This window comes from Malaclemys terrapin, chromosome 1 (assembly GCF_027887155.1).
Source record: "Malaclemys terrapin pileata isolate rMalTer1 chromosome 1, rMalTer1.hap1, whole genome shotgun sequence".
NCBI lineage: Eukaryota > Metazoa > Chordata > Testudines > Emydidae > Malaclemys > Malaclemys terrapin.
In genome coordinates, this window is record NC_071505.1 from 348445468 (window position 1) to 348465746 (window position 20279).

Here is a 20279-nt window from a genome sequence, read left to right on the forward strand (position 1 = left end):
AAAGCAGGACAAATGCAGGAGCCCTACCCCCTCCATGGCTTCACCCCTGGTGCTCTTTTTCCCCCTGAATTCCCACCTCCTGTTCCTTCTCTTCCCTCAAACCCTACCCTCTGACCAGGCCGGATCTCAGAGCCAGGCCATGGTAAAAGTCCAGGGAGGAAGCGCCACTCTGGGAAACCCCATACCCTCCACTTGCCCCATTCAGGGGATGTGGCCTTGGGGGAAAGACAAGCAGGGCGGGACCTCATAACGAGGGGGCACTAAGGACCTCAGCCCCCCAACAGTGAAAAGAGTGGCTGTGCCCATGAGCAGATATGGATTCGCACTCTAGGGAATTCGGGACAAACGCTGTTCCAGAGTCTTTAAGCCCACACTGGGACTTCAACTCTGCATTTTGGGGCTCTCTTCCTCAATTAGAATCATAGAATCATAGAATATCAGGATTGGAAGGTACCTCAAGAGGTCATCTAGTCCTACCCCCTGCTCAAAGCAGGACCAATTCCCAGCTAAATCATCCCAGCCAGGGCTTTTAAGCCGGGCCTTAAAATCTTCCAAGGAAGGAGCCTCCACCACCTCCCTAGGTAACGCATTCCAGTGCTTCACCACCCTACTAGTGAAATAGTGTTTCCTAATATCCAACCTGGACCTCCCCCACTGCAATTTGAGACTGCTCCTTGTTCTGTCATCTGGTACCACTGATAACAGCTGAGCTCCATCCCCTTTGCAACCCCCCTTCAGGTAGTTGAAGGCTGCTATCAAATCCCCCCTCATTCTTCTCTTCTGGAGACTAAATAATCCCAGTTCCCTCAACCTCTCCTCATAAGTCATGTGCTCCAGACCCCTAATCATTTTTGTTGACCTCCGCTCGACTTTTTCCAATTTTTCAACATCCTTATTGTAGTGTGGGGCCCAAAACTGGACACAGTATTCCAGATGAGGCCTCACCAATGTCGAATAAAGGGGAACGATTACATTCCTCGATCTGCTGGCAATGACCCTACTTATACAGCCCCACATGCCGTTAGCCTTCTTGGCAACAAGAGCACACTGTTGATTCATATCCAGCTTCTCGTCCACTGTGACCCCTAGGTCCTTTTCTGCACAACTGCTTCCTAGACATTTGGTCCCTAGTCTGTAGCAGTGCATGGGATTCTTCCGTCCTAAGTGCAGGACTCTGCAATTGTCCTTGTTGAACTTCATCACGTTTTTTTGGGCCCAATCCTCTAATTTGTCTAGTTCCCTCTGTATCTGATCCCTACCCTCTAGTGTATCTACCACGCCTCCTAGTTTAGTGTCATCTGCAAACTTGTTGAGAGTGCAGTCCACACCATCCTCCAGATCATTAATAAAGATATTAAACAAAACCGGCCCCAGGACCGACCCTTGGGGCACTCCGCTTGAAACCGGCTGCCAACTAGACATGGAGCCATTGATCACTACCTGTTGAGCCCGACGATCTAGCCAGCGTTCTATCCACCTTACAGTCCATTCATCCAGCCCATACTTCTTTAACTTGTCGGCAAGAATACTGTGGGAGACCGTATCAAAAGCTTTGCTAAAGTCAAGGAATAACACGTCCACTGCTTTCCCCTCATCCACAGAGCCAGTTATCTCATCATAGAAGGCAATTAGGTTAGTCAGGCACAACTTCCCCTTGGTGAATCCATGCTGACTGTTCCTGATCACTTTCCTCTCTTCTAAGTGTTTCATAATTGATTCCTTGAGGACCTGCTCCATGATTTTTCCAGGGACTGAGGTGAGGCTGACTGGCCTGTAGGTCCCCGGATCCTCCTTCTTCTCTATTTTAAAGATGGGCACTACATTTGCCTTTTTCCAGTCATCTGGGACCTCCCCCGATCCCCATGAGTTTTAAAAAATAATGGCTAATGGCTCTGCAATCTCATCCGCCAACTCCTTTAGGAGCGCATCCGGCCCCATGGACTTGTGCACATCCAGTTTTTCTAAATAGTCCCGAACCACTTCTTTCTCCACAGAGGGCTGGTCACCTTCTCCCCATATTGTGCTGCCCAGTGCAGCAGTCTGGGAGCTGACCTTGTTCGTGAAGACAGAGGCAAAAAAAGCATTGAGTACATTAGCTTTTTCCACATCCTCGGTCACTAGGTTGCCTCCCTCATTCAGTAAGGGGCCCACACTTTCCTTGACTTTCTTCTTGTTGCTAACATACCTGAAGAAACCCTTCTTGTTACTCTTAACATCTCTTGCTAGCTGCAACTCCAAGTGTGATTTGGCCTTCCTGATTTCACTCCTTCATGCCTGAGCAATATTTTTATACTCCTCCCTGGTCATTTGTCTAATCTTCCACTTCTTGTAAGCTTCTTTTTTGTGTTTAAGATCAGCAAGTATTTCACTGTTTAGCCAAGCTGGTCGCCTGCCATATTTACTATTCTTTCTACACATCGGGATGGTTTGTTCCTGCAACCGCAATAAGGATTCTTTAAAATACAACCAGCTCTCCTGGACCCCTTTTCCCTTCATGTTATTCTCCCAGGGGATCCTGCCCATCTGTTCCCTGAGGGAGTCAAAGTCTGCTGTTCTGAAGTCCAAGATCCGTATTCTGCTGCTCTCCTTTCTTCCTTGTGTCAGGATCCTGAACTCAACCATCTCATGGTCACTGCCTCCCAGGTTCCCATCCACTTTTGCTTCCCCTACTAATTCTTCCCTGTTTGTGAGCAGCATGTCAAGAAAAGCTCTGCCCCTAGTTGGTTCCTCCAGCATTTGCACCAGGAAATTGTCCCCTACACTTTCCAAAAACTCCCTGGATTTTCTGTACATCGCTGTATTGCTCTCCCAACAGATATCAGAGTGATTAAAGTCTCCCATGAGAACCAGGGCCTGCGATCTAGCAACTTCTGCTAGTTGACAGAAGAAAGCCTCGTCCACCTCATCCCCCTGGTCTGGTGGTCTATAGCAGACTCCAACCATGATATCCCCCTTGTTGCTCACACTTCTCAACTTTATCCAGAGATTTTCTGCACTTTCATACCGGAGCTCTGAGCAGTCATACTCCTCTCTTACATACAACGCAACTCCCCCACCTTTTTCTGCCCTGCCTGTCCTTCCTGAACAATTTATATCCATCCATGACAGTAGTCCAGTCATATGAGTTATCTCACCAAGTCTCTGTTATTCCAATCGCATCATAATTCCCTGACTGTGCCAGGACTTCCAGTTCTCCCTGCTCGTTTCCCAGGCTTCTTGCATTTGTGTATAGGCACTTAAGATAACTCATCGATCGTCCCTCTTTCTCAGCATGAGACAGGAGTCCTCCCCTCTTGCGCTTTCCTGCTTGTGCTTCCTCCCAGGATCCCATTTCCCCACTTACCTGAGGGCTTTGGTCTTCTTCCCCCAGTGAACCTAGTTTAAAGCCCTCCTCACTAGGTTAGCCAGCCTGCTGACGAAGATGCTCTTCCCTCTCTTTGTTAGGTGGAGCCTGTCTCTGCCTAGCACTCCTCCTTCTTGGAACACCATCCCATGGTCGAAGAATCCAAAGCCTTCTCTCCGACACCACCTGCGTAGCCATTCGTTGACTTCCACGATTCGACGGTCTCTACCCAGGCCTTTTCCTTGCACAGGGAGGATGGACGAGAACACCACTTGCGCCTCAAACTCCTTTATCCTTCTTCCCAGAGGCACGTAGTCTGCAGTCATCCGCTCAAGTTCATTCTTGGCAGTATCATTGGTGCCCACGTGGAGAAGCAGGAAGGGGTAGCGATCCGAGGGCTTGATGTGTCTCGGCAGTCTCTCCGTCACATCGTGTATCCTAGCTCCTGGCAAGCAGCAGAACTCTCGTTTTTCCTGGTAGGGGCGGCAGATAGATGACTCAGTCCCACTGAGGAGGGAGTCCCCGACCACCACCACCCTCCTCCTCCTTTTGGGAGTGGTGGTCGTGGAACCCCCATCCCTAGGACAGTGCATCTTTTGCCTTCCAATCGGTGGAGTCTCCTTCTGCTCCCTTCCCTCAGATGGGTCATCTAGTCCACTCTCCGCATTAGTACCTGTAGAGAGAACATGGAAACAATTGCTCACCTGTATCTCCATTGCTGGTGCATGGACGCTCCTCTTTCTCCTTCTGGAGGTCACATGCTGCCAAACTTCTTCACCATCCTTCTGTCCCTGCTGCGCCTGCTCTGAATCTTCAGAACATTGTGGCCGTAGAAGCATCTCCTGACGTCTGTCCAGGAAATCTTCATTTTCCCTTATGCAACACAGAGTCGATACTCGTTTCTCCAGCCCTCGAACCTTCTCTTCCAATATGGAGACCAGCTTGCACTTTGTACAGACAAAGTCGCTTCTGTCCTGTGGAAGAAAGACAAACATGGCACAACCTGTGCAGGTTACAACAGCTGATCGCTCACCTTCCATATCACCGTCCTCTTAGGAGCTTCCTCAACTGTTGCAGGAACTACTCAGAGAAACCTGCAGATGAAAGCCTCAGTGAGCTCTCCCCAGGCGAACTCCCGCTGTTAGCCTCTGCTGTTCGCCGCTCAGCTGGTTCGCTGCTGACTGCCCTTATATACCAGTCAGGCCCACTCAAGGCCCAGCTGGAACAAAGCACTCCCAATTCACACTTTTCAAACAAACAAGCAAGCAATCAAGCACACGGTCAAACTGACCAACTGTCCCAGCAGCAGACACTCAGATACTCACCAACACAGCCCTCCTAATGCAGCATTTAGCGTACCTCCTCTCAGACAGCTCCCAGGCAAACTCCCTCTGTTAGCGGGATGTGTTGTACACCTTAATTCAATGGCCATTAGAGGTGGTGTGTTGGGGATTGTCCCCTTTATGGGTATGAGAGATTAGGGGTGTCAGTGACTTTTGGAACTGACAGGAGATTTGTAGAGCCAGCTAGTGGGAGGGAGGAAGATGGTCCCAGGGAAATCCCAGGCTACTGTTTCTTTAAGGGCCTGGGACAAGGGCCTTGGAGAGAAGGGCATGGCTCTCTTTACTCCAGGAAAAACAGGAGGAGCTGTAGAAGGGAAGACAGGCTGAATCCTCTCTCAAATGATGGGCAACACAAGCAGGGGACAGACAGCTGCCCTGGCTCAGCCCAGGGAAAAGGAACTGAGATATCATGATTACCAGATGGGGAGAAGCCAGTGATGTTGCAGCAAGCCTGAAACAAGACTGACCCCAGCAAGCAGGGGGTCCTGAATAAAGGTGGAGGATGGAACCGGAGGGTAGGAAAGCCTGTGTTTTGGAGAAGACTGAATTAATGTGACCCCACATTAATTCTCGTTCTCGTTTCAAGTATCCCAGGCTGAGAGTAAGTCATTGCAAGGACCTTAGTGGGAAGGGCAGGGTGCCTGCTATGCTACCTCAGACCCCAAGGGGGCACTCTGGGGAGGCTCCTGTCCACAGGGTCGTGGCCATAGTGGGTTGTGCTCTTGCAAGCCGTTACCACCGGGCGTATATCATCCCGGCCCCAAGGCAGCTCTAAAATCCACTGAGGCAGCGGGAGAACAGACCAGTGAATCAAACCACTCCTGGCCCTCCCCGCTCTCTGCAGCTGAGGTGGGAGCTCTGCTGGCAAAACAGAGAACTTTTGAGCCAGGTCTGTCACTGCTCAGATGGCTGGAAGGCTGGACTTGTGGTCTGGCACTGCTTTGTGACTCAGATAACTGGGTATGATTGCCTTGTTTTGTGTGAATGTGGGCAAGACATTGGCTGTCTCTGAGCCTCTGCACAGGTGGATAATAGACCTGCCCTGCCTCACAGTGGTGGTGGGAGAATAAAGATAGTCAAGGTGATCAGATACACTCAGACCCTAGGATCAGGGCTATGTCATGGTTCACCAGAGCAACATCTCTGACATTTGTCTACAAAAGGCCTCTTACCACAGCCTCCCATGACAGCTGCTTCTGAGAAGCCCTGAGACTCAAGCACCAAGGTTTCTGTGGCAGATGTGGGGGTGCTCAGGAGTGACAGTGAGGGGTGGGGAGTGGATTTCTGAGGAGAGTGTTGGATTGTCACAGTTATACTGGGAGTTTCAGCAGAGTCACTGGACCATCTTAGACGACTGCTGGGAGAAAGCAGTCAGAGGGCAAAGGTCAGCTCCACATCTTGGCCCTGTAACATAGACACAGCTGAGCACTACGGTGACTGGACCCAGGCTCGCACAGGTTTCAGCAAAGGCTACTTCCCGAAGAAAGGGGTAAACAGATGGGAAGATGCTCTCAGAGACACAGGGAAACTAGGCTGGGTCCCAAGAGCTCCTTGTCTTCCCAAAAGAATGTAAGTTGGGCCAAAAGAATGTAAGAAGTTCTCTATCTCCTGAGCAAAGCCTGTCTAACTTAGCTTGTAGTGATATGTCAGATAGATTAGTGTAGACATATGACCACTGCCTGATATTTTAAAACCATTTCTTCTAATGCTTTGTGCTGTTTGCAAATAAACCTACTAGTTTTAAGGAGGCTGATGGTGACTGTATAGCTCTGGTCAGAACATCCTAAGGGAAGATGCTGAGGTGTCCAGTGGGACATGCTTGGTGATAAGTGTTTAGCATAGATGGTTGTTGTTCCCAGCTGGAAGAGTGGGATAATTGTGATATTCCCCCAAAGACAGGTTTAGAGGGTAAAGAGACCGTATACACAGTTTTACTGTGACAATCCTAATTCTTCTTGGCCAATATCTATCCTTATTGAAAGAAGAACAGGAGTACTTGTGGCACCTTAGAGACTAACAGATTTATTAGAGCATAAGCTTTCGTGGACTACAGCCCACTTCTTCGGATGTGTATAGAATGGAACATATTTTGAGGAGATATTTATACACACATACAGAGAGCATAAACAGGTGGGAGTTGTCTTACCACCCTAGCCAATGTCCAGGGGCTGTTCAGTGTGGGATGCTGATGGGGTCTGGTGCTGACAGACGCTGGAGCTGGGCTAGATAACAGAGTTTCCCCACATTTAAATTTTGACCGGAACTGAAATGTTTCTTTTTCATCCATATTTTAGGGGGAGTTTTCATACAAAATAGATCATTTTACTCTGAAAGCTCAGCTGCCATGATATTGCCCAGCTGCAGCTTCTTGGCTCCACAACAGAAATGTGAGGGTTTTCATCTGCTGCTTCCTCGCAACAGAAATGAAGTTTGCACTGACTGAGTCTGTGGCTGGACTCAGGGTATGGAAAGGTCAAAACCTCCTGTCCAGTCTATGGCTGGGGTATTGTGCCCATCAGCTACTCTAAGCAGCCTTCCCGTCTCTGAAGTTCCCTGATGGCCAAGTGACCCCCATGGGAATGTGCGAACATGCTTCATAAACACAGTTGCCTCCCGATCTGAACAGATACTGCCTGCTGCCTGTGTAACCTCTCCGATGACTCCTTGTCCTTTTGGATGAAGACCTCTGGTGTCAGCGGCTCCTCTTCTAGCAGGAATTGGGTACGTTGGCAGGTTTCACTATCTTTAAAATGCAAAGTGATGTGTAAAGTCTGCAAGCTGTTTCCATTGGCAGATGTTCTGTGCAGGGGCAGAGGACTCAGCTGGGCTGTAGGGGTGACTCAGTTATGGGGCTGGAGGGCAGGCAGCACTAGGTAGCTTGGGAACCCCTCCCCTACATGTGCCCATGGTCCACATTCAGTTGTTCAAGCTACATAGAAATCTCACATTCAAAGTGAGCTTGGAGTGTTAAAACCCTGATGCCCCAAGTTGGGATTTCTCAAGGGTTACCATTTTTTAAGGTGCCCGATCCTACCAGGGGCTAGGTTGAGGAGACCCCATGCAATATCCGTGACTAGTTTCCAACTCGCCTCAGGTTTATTTCCCCCTGGAAATTGCACCAGCAAATGCACATTCAAAGGTTTTATTCTCTGGTTCGATTCTGAAGGCATGAATTCAGAGCTGCTTTGCACTGTGGTAACAGGTCCTATAGGGCATATTTCTGTTTCCTGACTGGCTGAGAGCTCCAGCACTTCTGCCCTGTAGATATCCGTCAAAGTTACAGGACTATCTGCATGTCTGCCCCATCTCTGGTCTCCATATGCCAGATGTCAGACCTCATAACCAGCCCTCTCATGGAGTGGAATCCCGCGATCCTCCTGACCTCATCCTGGGCCCTGGGCTACAACACACTGCGGGGGACTGTGCTTGTCCAGCAAGTCCCGGTGGGTTCAGCACCTGTGGTTCTTCCCTTTGTGAGCATGTGACTAATGCTGAGACGAGTGACCAGCCAGCCTCATTGAACCAAAATACTGTTTAATCTGAAAAGTAGAAATAAAGCATAACGTGGGAGAATAAGAGGTTTTTCCAAGAACAGTCTGTACACGTCTCTGACTCCAAGTCCTCCCACACTGATGCAGGCAGACGGAGGCCCAGGTCATTCAGATTTCCCCAGTGCTGTCTGTCCTTGCAGTCTGAAGAGCTTCTCAGCAAAAGCTGCCCCATCTCAGGACAGGCTCCCAGCGCTGGCAAAACAAGCTGTGTGATGTGGCTGAAGCCCAGAAATAGACTCTTCCCAGCTTGTAGCTCCAGTGTTGTCTTTCAAACTCCCTGAAGTGCTGAGTGAGCGATGGCTTTTCTTGATCTGTGCCTTCCCATCCTGTTTGTTTTCCAACAGCCTATTATTAAACTAAGTAGAGCCATACTGGTTTCACCCAATATAGCTGTAACAGAAACATCCCCAAAGTTAACCCAATATAGTTACACAGCAAACATCCCAACAACTGGGCTTAACATACACATTCACTATGGCAGTTCAGCTCCATGTCTGTCCCAATGCCGTTCCCGCGTGCTATGGATTTTATGAATACAGGCCAGAGACAGTCAGAGAGAGAGAGAGAGCAATAGACTATTTTACTGTGGGAAATGAAGTTCCATTTCCATGAATACTCATGCATTTGACTTCCTGCAAACTCTCATCCTGGCTGTATAACAGCTGCTGCGGTTAGTATGTACTAGAGAGTGAGAGCTCAGGGAATGGATATTTTCTATACTGATTCCAGGGCCTGTTATCACTCCAGATACAGGCTGCAGACTGACAGAACAGAACCTGAGGAGAACCAGTCAGCTAGTAACCCGGGACAGAGGAGCTACTAGACTTTTGTTTTCTGACAAGTGACTAAATGAGGGGTAAGACACTGCGATCTTTTCAGTTTTTGAAGAAATCCCAATGACAGAAGCCACATTTTAAGTCCCACTTTAACCTGAGAAATCATCTCTGAACAAATATCAGAGAGGAAAGACTGGATGGACATGTGTGTGCTAAAGTGCAGATGTGTAAATGTTATGCAAAAACTTGTAATTGTAATACAAATTTTACACATCAAACTTTCATGACATGCAGGTATATTGAAAGCCATCAGCAGAGTTATTTGAATCTCTACAGGAAGGTGCAGTGATATCTTTACTGCTTAATGGCTTTTGCTTTAGAAAGTATTTTAGAAATACTCCACATACTATTTGGAAAGGTTTTATGGTATGAACTCCTTGTTCATTGAATCATAGAAGACTAGCATTGGAAGAGACCTGAGGAGTTCATGTAGTCTAACCCCATGCTGAAAGCAGGACCAACCCCAACTAAATCATCCCAGCCAGGACTTTGTCAAACCAGGCCTTAAAAACCTCTATGGATGGAGATTCCACCACCTCCTCAGGTAACCCATTGCAGTGCTTCACCATCCTCCTCGTGAAATAGTGATTCCTAATATCCAATCTACACGTCCCCCACTGCAACTTGAGACCATTACTCCTTGCTCTGTTATCTACCACCACTGAGAACAGCCGACCTCCATCCTTTTTGAAACTCCACTTCAGGTAGTTGAAGGCTGCTTTCAAATCCCCCCTCACTTTTCTCTTCTGCAGACTAAACAAGCCCAGTTCCCACAGCCTCTCCTCATAAGTCATGTGTCCTAGCCTCTGATAATTTTCGTTGCCCTCCTCTTGACTCTCTCCAATTTGTCCACATCACTTCTTTAGTGGGGACCCCAAAACTGGACCCAATACTCCAGATGTAGCCTCACCAATGCTAAATAGAAGGTAATAATCACTTCCTTCAATCTGCTGGCAATGCTCCTACTAATGCAGCCCAATATGCCGTTAGCTTTTTTGGCAACAAGGGCACACTGTTGACTCATATCCAGCTTCTCATCCACTGTAATCCCCAGGTCCTTTTCTGCAGAACTGCTGCTTAGCCAGTCGGTCCCCAGCCTGTAGTGGTGCATGGGATTCTTCCATCCTAAGCGCAGGACTCTGCACTTGTCCTTGTTGAACCTTATCAGATTTCTTTTGGCCCAATCCTCCAATTTGTCTGGGTCACTCTGGACTCTATCCCTACCCTCCAGTATATCTACCCCTCCCGGGAAGGTTAGTGTCATCTGTGAGCTTGCTGAAGGTGCAATTCATCCCACCATCCAGATCATTAATAAAGATTTTGAATAGTGTATGATACTGTCTCCTGGTAACTAAGAAGAAGCTGTTTCTAAATCATGGTCATGAACACAATACCTCTGCAATACCTGTACAAGACTTTCCAAAACGTCCTGAAAAAAAGACCGTTGGTTTGTGTTTCAGCAAAGAGTAGGGCAGAGGTGCAGGAAAGGGGAGTATAATATGGTTGTATGTAATTATCAGCTTACATGAGAATGGCTGAAGTAACTTGCACACTGAAGAGGATATTAGTGCAAACCTACTGCTTGCACTATTTTGGCATTTGTGATGCCAACCCTTTCTCCACCCAGATGAAGTAACTGTCCGTGTCAACTTGTATCTTTGCAGATAGCTACAGACCCTTGGACGGGGAGACGGAGCAGTACCTCTAAGGATGAAGAGAAACCTGTAGGATGATCAGACTTTCTGGATTCAGTCAATGTTGGCCAGGCAACGTACATCAGCTTCTCCTGTAGGGATTCTCGGGGGACAGAGTGTATCACCAGGAACATTTGTTGAGGGAAAATGAATAGAGCCTGGCTCTTTTCGAATTTACACATGTAAATCTGGAGTGACGCAGTTGAAGTCAATGTTAGTGAATTCAGAATGTGGACTTGGGAATTTTTCCCATGTGCTGCAAAGAGGCAGTGGCATAATTTGGACTCTCAGGAATGGAGAAAATAATTATAAATATATAAAATGAGGCAAAGAAACACATTTATAAATATCTTCAAAGCAGCACAGATAAATATCATGACCGTTTTCACTATCCCACTTGCCATGTGTTTGTACACATGTCATTTTACAATGGGCCACACTCAGAAGTGGAGGGCCAGAAAAGGTGTCTGTGGGAAGGTCACAATTGTAAAATCACACAGTACTCAAATAGGCTGCGGAACTCCCAGCCACAGGATATGAATGGGGCAAAGAGCTTAGCAGGATTCAAAGAGGGACTGGATGTTTATATGGGTAACCAGAAAATCCAATTACACAAGTGAGGGCTGTTAGCATGTGGAACTGGCCAGTGGATACTGGGATACATGGGCTACAGCTCTGATCCAGTCTGGCAGTGCCTATCTTGATGTAGCTGGTATAAATCCAAGACTTTGTTTTTGCTGATTTTTCATTAGCTCCTGGGAGTCTCCAGACTTTTACTAAGAACAGAAAGATGTCTCTTTAAATATCATCTAGTTTCCTGTTCTTTTTCCTTTCAGGAAGGAAACTTCAAAACTCCTTGGATCTGCAGAGTACATAATGTCATCTGTCAATGACACTAAATTCAAATCTGCAGTGTTCCTTCTCACTGGGATACCTGGGCAGGAAGACGTCCAAAATCTCTGGATCTCTCTCCCCTTGTGCTTAATGTATGTTATTTCAATTTTAGGAAATTCAGTCATTCTGTTCATTATAAAAACAGATCCAAGCCTCCATGAGCCCATGTACATTTTCCTTTCCATGTTGGGCGTCACAGACCTTGGATTATTGATAGCCACCATACCGACGATACTGGGCATATTCCTGTTTAACTCTAGGAAGATCAGCTTCGATGCCTGTTTTGCCCAGTTGTTCTTTATCCACTCGCTTCAATGCATTGAATCCTCTGTGCTCTTGTTGATGGCCTTTGACCGCTTCATCGCAATCCGTGATCCGCTGAGATATGTCTCAATCTTAACCCTGCCAAGAATAGGCAAGATGGGACTGGTGTGTGTTCTAAGAGGGGTGGTCGTAATACTCCCATTCCCCCTTCTCCTGAAGAGGTTCCAATACTGTCGAGCCAATGTCCTCTCCCATGCTTACTGCCTGCACATGGAGGTCATGACAATGGCATGTGCGGACATCACAGTCAACAACATCTATGGCTTGTTTACTACAGTCCTAACGGTGGGGTTGGACTGGCTGCTCATCTTCCTCTCTTATGTGATGATTCTCAAAACAGTGCTGAGCATCGCATCCCACAAGGAGTTCCTCAGGGCCCTGAACACCTGTGTCGCCCACCTCTGCGCTGTCCTGCTCTTCTACACGCCAGAGTTCAGCCTGACTTTGATACACAGATTCGGGAAGGGCAATTCTCCCTTGCTTCAGATCGTCCTGGGCTATGTCTACCTGCTGGTTCCTCCTCTGATTAACCCAATCGTGTACAACGTGAAAAGCAAACACCTTCGTTCGAGGATAATCAGGGTGTTGGTGAAGTGAAGGGTCAGTTTATCACCCGGCCCCCGTTCTGATAGCATATGAAAGAGAAACACAGGACCTGGTGACTTATTCCATCCTGGACCCTTCTATCTGTGATGACATGAGCAATTGATCTCCACTCTGTACAGACAAGTATCAGGGGGTAGCCGTGTTAGTCTGTATCTACAAAAACAACAAGGAGTCTGGTGGCACCTTAAAGACTAACAGATTTATTTGGGCATAAGCTTTCGTGAGTTAAAACCTCATTTCTTCGGATGCATAGAGTGAAAGTTACAGATGCAGGCATTATATACTGACACATGGAGAGCAGGGAGTTACTTCACAAGTGGAGAACCAGTGTTGACAGGGCCAATTCAATCAGGGTGGATGTAGTCCACTCCCAATAATAGATGAGGAGGTGTCAATTCCAGGAGAGGAAAAGCAGCCTGCATCTGTAACTTTCACTCTATGCATCCGAAGAAGTGAGGTTTTAACTCACGAAAGCTTATGCACAAATAAATCTGTTAGTCTTTAAGGTGCCTCCTTGTTGTTTCTGTACAGACAGGTTCAGATGGGGTCTAAGGCCTGAAGCAATGGTATAGGGGTTGTTTCCACCCACTGTTGAGGGAGGGCAGTGCACTGGGGGAAGGGGACCAAGGCAGGCAGCAGCATTTACAATGTGACTGTGTTCATGGAGAGCCAGGGGACCGGTAGGATGTTGGCCCATAAAGAGCCATATCGGTGGCTGCTCCAACCTCAGAATTCATGTCAATACTCTCAATAAAGAGAAGGGACGTGGATGTTGTTTCCCATTACACCTGGTCTTTCACTGTCTTGTTTCTGGTTAAACATCCAGGGGCCATGAAAACAGATGCAGAGGTGTTTTGTGGTCACTGTCCTGGCCCTTCCTGAGCGCTCTGGGTGCTGTGTGATCCATGGGGCTGCACCAGCTGTGGACAGGGGCTATTCAAGGGGCACAGACACCCACCCTTCCCCTACACCCTCAGCCAGGTGCTTGTGACTGAGTCGTGTCAGAGACATGATTATTGCAGGAGCCGCAAGAGAAGCCATTCAGGCAGCCCTCCAACTACCACCGTTGGTGGCTCTGCACACAGCACACCTGATAAGCCCACTCCACACAGAAGCAGAGCACAGCTGGCTGAGTGAATCAGAGTCTGACACACAGGAGTCCTGGGAAGAGACTCAGGCCCGTATTTCCCTCCCCTCCGATTCTCCTGCCCCAGGAATGCAAAGGGGTAGAACAGAGTCACAGCTCTCTCCTGTCCCCGTCCAGCCCATTCAGTGCAGGGTGACCACCTTCTCAAAAGGAATTAGCAGGAGAGATGCAGAAGCCCTGTCCCCTCCATGGTCTCACCCCTGGCTCTCTTTTTCCCCTGAACTCCCACCTCCTGCTCCTTCTCTTCCCCCAAGCCCCTCCCAGTGACCAGGCCAGATGTCAGAGCCAGGACATGGTAAAAGAAGCCCAGGGAGGAGGTCCCGCTCTGGGGAACTCCAGACCCTCCACCTACCCCATTCAGAGGAGGGTAAGGAGTGGATTTCTGAGGGGAGTGTTGGAGTGTCACAGTTATGATGGGAGTTTCAGCACAGTCACTTGACCGGCGTTTGCGAGCCCTTGAGGCTGAATGGGTCTAACTGACAAGCAATGGAGCAATGGCCACAGGAACCTCATCTTAGACAGTCTCGTTGAGAGAAAGCATTCAAAGGGCAAAGGTCAGCACCACACCTTGGCCCTGTAACAAGGACATGGCTGAGCACTACAGTGACTGGGCCCAGGCTCACACGGGTTTCAGCAAAGGCTGCTTCCACAAGAAAGGGGAAAACAGATGGGAAGATGCTCTCAGGAACACTGGGAAACTAGGCTGGGTCCCAATGGCTCCTTTGCTTCCCAAAAGAATATAAGTTAGGCCAGTTCTGTTTCCTTTATCTCCTGAGCAAAGCCTGTCCAGTGATACGCCAGATAGATGAGTGTAAACATGTGACCACTGCCTGATATTTTAAAACCATTTCTTCTAATGCTTTGTGTTGTTTGCTAATAAACTTACTAGTTTTAAGGAGGCTGATGGTGACTGTATAGCTCTGGTAGGAAGCATCCGAAGGTAAAAGACTGAGGTGTGCAGTTGGACTTCTTTGGTGATGTGTTTAGCATAGATGAGGTGTTGTTCCCAGCTGGAAGAGTGGTACAATTGTGATATTCCCTCAAAGACAGGAAAGGACATGGTTTAGAGGGTAAAGAGAGCATATAAACAGTTTTACTGTGACAATCCCAATTCTTCTTGGCCAGCATCTATCCTTATTGAGTGGCTATCAGCATTCAGATGTGAAACTTGTTCAAGCTGTATCCAAGATAACGATCCACTCAAGACAATGATTAATAGATTCATAGAATTTAAGGCCATAAGGAACGATTAGATCATCTAGTCGGACCTCCTGCAGAATTTCATAGAATCATAGAATTATAGAATATCAGGGTTGGAAGGGACCTCAGGAGGTCATCTACTCCAACACCCTGCTCACAGCAGGAACAATTCCCAACTAAATCATCCCAGCCAGGGCTTTTTCAAGCCTGACTTTAAAAACTTCTAAGGAAGGAGATTCTACCACCTCTCTAAGTAACCCATTCCAATGCTTCACCGCCCTCCTAGTGAAAAAGTTTTTCCTAATATCCAACCTAAACCTCCCCCACTGCAACTTGAGACAATTACTCCTCGGTCTGTCATCAGGTACCACTGAGAACAGTATAGATCCATCCTCTTTGGAACCCCCCTTTCAGGTAGTTGAAAGCAGCTATCAAATCCCCCCCCCTCATTCTTCTCTTCTGCAGACTAAACAATCCCAGTTCCCTCAGCCTCTCCTCAAAATTCATGTGCTCCAGCCCCCTAATCATTTGTGTTGCCCTCCGCTGGACTCTTTCCAATTTTTCCACATCCTTCTTGTAGTGTGGGGCCCAAAACTGGACACAGTACTGCAGATGAGGCCTCACCAATGTTGAATAGAGGGGAATGATCACGTCCCTCGATCTGCTGGCAATGCCCCTACTTATACAGTTCAAAATGCCGTTAGCCTTCATGACAACAAGGGCACACTATTGACTCATATCCAGCTTCTCATCCATTGTAACCCCTAGGTCCTTTTCTGCAGAACTGCTACCTAGCCATTCGGTCCCTAGTCTGTAACAGTGAATGGCATTCTTCCATCCTAAGTGCAGGACTCTGCACTTGTCCTTGTTGAACCTCATCAGGTTTCTTTTGGCCCAATCTTCTAATTTGTCTAGGTCCCTCTGTATCCTATCCCTACCCTCCAGCATATCTACCAGCATATCTACCACTCCTTCCAGTTTAGTGTCATCTGCAAACTTGCTGAGAGTGCAGTCCACGCCATCCTCCAGATCATTAATGAAGATATTGAACAAAACTGGCCCCAGGACTGACCCTTGGGGCACTCCGCTTGATTTCACCCAGTTACAACCATATTGAGCCCAATGACATGTCTATGTATAGCTTGTGTTCATCAGAGAGATTTCAGCTCTCATAAGAATGATTTCAGGTACTGGGTGGAGAACCTGAACTCTTCCAAAGAACCCTTCATGATGAGGTCTGCCATTATCACAGCACCATTTGATGTTGTAGTTCTGGGCCACTTCTGCATCTTGGCTGTAGTGGGGAGAATCAGGATGTGCTTCCAGAGAGCGTTAGAGTGTTGCCTGGCCAAATTGAGTCCTGTTGGGCTGCCCCTCGGTCTGATCCTGACCCCCATCTGCTCCGTGAGCAATGAGTGGTGGAGAGAGACCTCACTCGCTGCACATAAATTTCCATCATCACCAAGTTTGGGGGTAGCTGGATCAGGGTTTTTTGTGTCCAATAGGGAGTTAGCAGCAGACATTTGGAGCTGGGCTTGGGTCATGACCCATATAGCATCAATCTCACCATATTGAAGAACTATACAAGGTGGGGAGTGACATCCTCTCTTGCCCGCACTCCCCACACAAAAGATCTCCTGGAAACAACTGAAGAAAAAAGTCTGAACAGGAGGAAGTGCTGATCCCAGGCTAAAGGGATTTCTAGCCTGTGTATGAAAACTTGGTGGACTGCTTGTATCACCAGCCAGGGTGAGAAATTTGTAATTCATATCCAGTCTATCTAGTATTTTAGGCTTAGTTTGCATTTTTATTTATTTGCTACATAATCTGCTTGGATCTGCTTGCTATCACTTATAATGACTTAAAATCTATCTTTCTCTAATTAATAAACTTTTTTTATGTTTTATCATAACCAGTGTGTTTTGTGTGAAGTGTCTTGGAAAATCTCAGCTCTATAATAAAGTTTTTGCATATCTTTCCCACATCGAGGGGAAAGCCACCTATATTAAGGAGTATGCATTCTGCAGATCCCTGTGTAGTACAAGATGGCATAATTCTGGGTTTATACATTAGCAAGGGTGCAAGGCTGGGGAGCTGGGAAATTGTCTGTTGTCTCCTGTTTGTCCTTAAGTTACCTAGGTAAAGCACTCAGGTAGCTCAGTTGGATTTCAGCACCAACTACTGTCATGTTTGATGCTAACAGGGCCTGGAGCGGCTGGTTGTGTCACCAGAAGAGCAGTGTGGAGACGCGCATCGAGCTGAATGGATAGAGAGTTCAGTGATTCCATCCGCTTCCAGACTGCACCCAAGGGGAGACAAACCATCACAGAGGTTTTAGTACAAACTGATAAACTAAACATTAAAGTCACCAGGATCAGATGACATTCACCCAATAGTTCCAAAGGAACTATCATATAAAATTTCAGAACTACTAACTGTGGTATATGTTAGGCTTTGTACCAGGTTACTGGTAGATAATATCCTGCTGATTTTTAAAACAGGCTACAGATGTGATCCAGGAAATTATAGGCTAGAAATCCTAATTTTAGTAGCAGGCAAATTGATTTAAACTATAGTAAAGAACAGAATGATCAGATATTCACATGAACATCATTTGCTGTGGAACAGTCAACATGTCTTTTGCAAAGGGAAATCATGCCTCACCAATCTATAAGAATTCTTTGAACGGACTAACAAAGCTGTGTGCAAGGGTGATCTAGATGATATAGTGTACTAGGATTTTTAGAAACACTTTGACAAAGTCCCTCACCAAAGGCTCTTAAGAAAAGTAAGCAGTCATGGGAAAAGAAGGAAGGGTCTCTCCTGGATAAGTAACCGGTTAAAAGATAGGGAAAAAAGGGTAGAGTAAATGGTCAGTTTTCAGAGTAGAGAGAAGTAAATTGTAGGGTCATCCTGGGGTCTGGAGTGGTGCCAGTGCTGTTCTACATATTCATAAATGAACTGGAAAAAGGGGTAAACAATAAGGTGGCAAAAATTGCAGATGATATCAAATTATTCAACATATTTAATAGGAAAGTAGACTGTGAAGAGTTACAATGGGATCTCACATAACTTGGAGATTGGGCAACAAAATGGCAGATGAAATTCAGTGTGATGAATGCAAATAAACGCACATTGGAAAAACCTAATCCCAACTGTACAGACAAAATTATATTGCCACTGGTGGCTCTGAACATAGGACACCTGCTGAGCCCTCTCCACATGGAAGCAGAGCAGAAGCTGGCTGTATGAGTCAGAGTCTGATAATCAGACATCCTGGGAAGAGACTCAGGCCCATATTTCCCTCCTCTCTGTTTCTGCTGCCCCAGCAATACCAAGGGGTAGAACAGAGTCACAACTATCTTCTGTCCCAGCCCAGCCTTTTAAAGGTGTAAAGTGACCTTTAGCCTGGGACTAACATTTCTCCCTGTTCAGTCTGTGTTCCTCGGGTGTTTCCAGAATTTCTCTTGTGTGGGGAGTGAGGCCAAGAGATGATGTCACTTCCCATATTATATAGCAGGAAAATACAGGTACCAAAATGGAGTTTAGTGTCATGTGGTCTGGCTCCATGCCCTTGAATGCCCTGCTGAGTCATAGCAGCCATTATCCATAGATGGTCCCGAGCGTTCTCAGGAAGGCTCACCAGATGGGATATAACCTGCTCCTAGAGACTCTTGTTTCCCCTAATGTCCCATTACCTGGAACAGGGCCTTCTCAACCGGTTGTCTAGACTGTAGGAATTTTGCCTATTGGGTGTCACCCAGGTGCAACTCCATATGAAATACAGATACATAGTCAATATTAATAACATCAGATGCAAAAATGATACAGACATACAAATAGGATAATCATATTCTGCAAATCATACTTTTTCCATAGAAATCTCATAAGACTTTTTCTTTACAAGATGTATATAACTGTGTCATAATCATATCATAAGCATACCACTATGATTAATATCGGGGACAGTTTCACAACCACCTCCTCAGCTACCCTGGAACCTGGATTGGACATATTAAATGCTGAGGTTCTTTGGGAAGAGACAAGCTTTTCCCATGGGGTGACTCAGGGTCTCAGAAGAGTAGGCTCAGCGTGGCTGAGGGGGCTGCAGCCAGCCCAGGTATCCTCCAACATCCATGGTGGAGGGGCGCATTGCTCCAGCCATGGGGTCTGTGGAAGCTCTGGGCTTCTCCCGAAGCAGGGGAGACGGGTGTCAACAGTCCGGCTGTGGGGGTGGGGAAGAAGGACTGGGGCTGGGGGGCTCCACCCACCACTCTTGTTGCAAATGGTAAGGAAAGGGATAGATAATAAGAGAAAATATCCTGATGCCTCTATATAAATCCATGGTATACCCACACCTTGATTACTTTTTCTAGTTCTGTTCATCCCATGTCAAAAAAGATATATTAGAATTTGAAAACGTACAGAGAAAGGTGATGAAAATGTTTAGGGGTATGGAACAGTTTCCATATGAGGAGACATTAAAAAGCCTGGAACTTTTCAGCTTGGAAAAAGAGAAGACTAAGCGGGGATATAATAGAGGTCTATAAAATCATGAGTGCTGTGGAGAAAGTGAATCAGGAAGTGTTCTTTACCCCTTCATAAGAACCAGGGGCCACCCAAGGAAGTAAGTAGGCACAAGGTTTAAAACAAACAAAAGAAAGTACTATTTACACATAAGAACGGCCTTATTGGGTCATATAAATGGTCCATCTAGCCCAATATCCTGCCTTTTGACAGTGGTTAGTGCCAATAATTCATGGGGAAATAACAGATGACTGTAAGTATAGAGTGATCTATCCCCTGTGTCTTCTCCCAGCTTCTGACTGTCCGGAGTATGGAGCTTCATCCCTGATCATCTTGGCTAATAGCTATTGATGGACATATCCACAGTCAACGTATCTAGTTCTGTATTGGACCAATATTCTTTTGGCATTCAGAACATCGCCTGTGGAACTCATTGCCAGGGGATGTTCTGAATGCCAAAACATTCAGCACATCCCCCAGGGGGATAGCTCAGTGGTTTGAGCATTAGCCTGCTAAACCCAGGGTTATTGGCTCAATTCTTGAGGGGGCCATTTAGGGATTGGGGCAAAATCATTACTTGGTCCTGCTAGTGAAGGCAGCAGGCTGGACTCAATGACCTTTCAGGGTCCTTTCCAGTTCTATGAGATAGGTATCTCTCCATATTTTATAAATCAGGATGGAAGATAACTTTACAGGGCAATCAGATTCAAAACACAGAGGATTTCCCCTCTAGGTAAAACTTCAAGGTTACAAAAACAGGGATAAACCTCCCTCTTAGCACAGGGAAAATTCACAAGCTAAAACAAAAGACACT

General features: G+C 46.9%; 1 protein-coding gene across 1 annotated transcript; it reads left to right on the forward strand.

Moving 5' to 3' along the window:
- Window positions 1–11643: 11643 nt before the first annotated feature.
- LOC128832490 (olfactory receptor 51G2-like) lies at window positions 11644–12771 on the forward strand. Its single transcript, XM_054019937.1, has one exon. The coding sequence runs from the start codon at window positions 11644–11646 to the stop codon at window positions 12580–12582; it is 939 nt and encodes a 312-aa protein (XP_053875912.1). The 3' UTR covers window positions 12583–12771.
- The last annotated feature ends 7508 nt before the right edge of the window (window positions 12772–20279 follow it).

Excerpts from the sequence above, each read along its gene's own strand:
- LOC128832490 (XM_054019937.1), top strand. The coding sequence starts at position 11,644 with ATGTCATCTGTCAATGACACTAAATTCAAATCTGCAGTGTTCCTTCTC.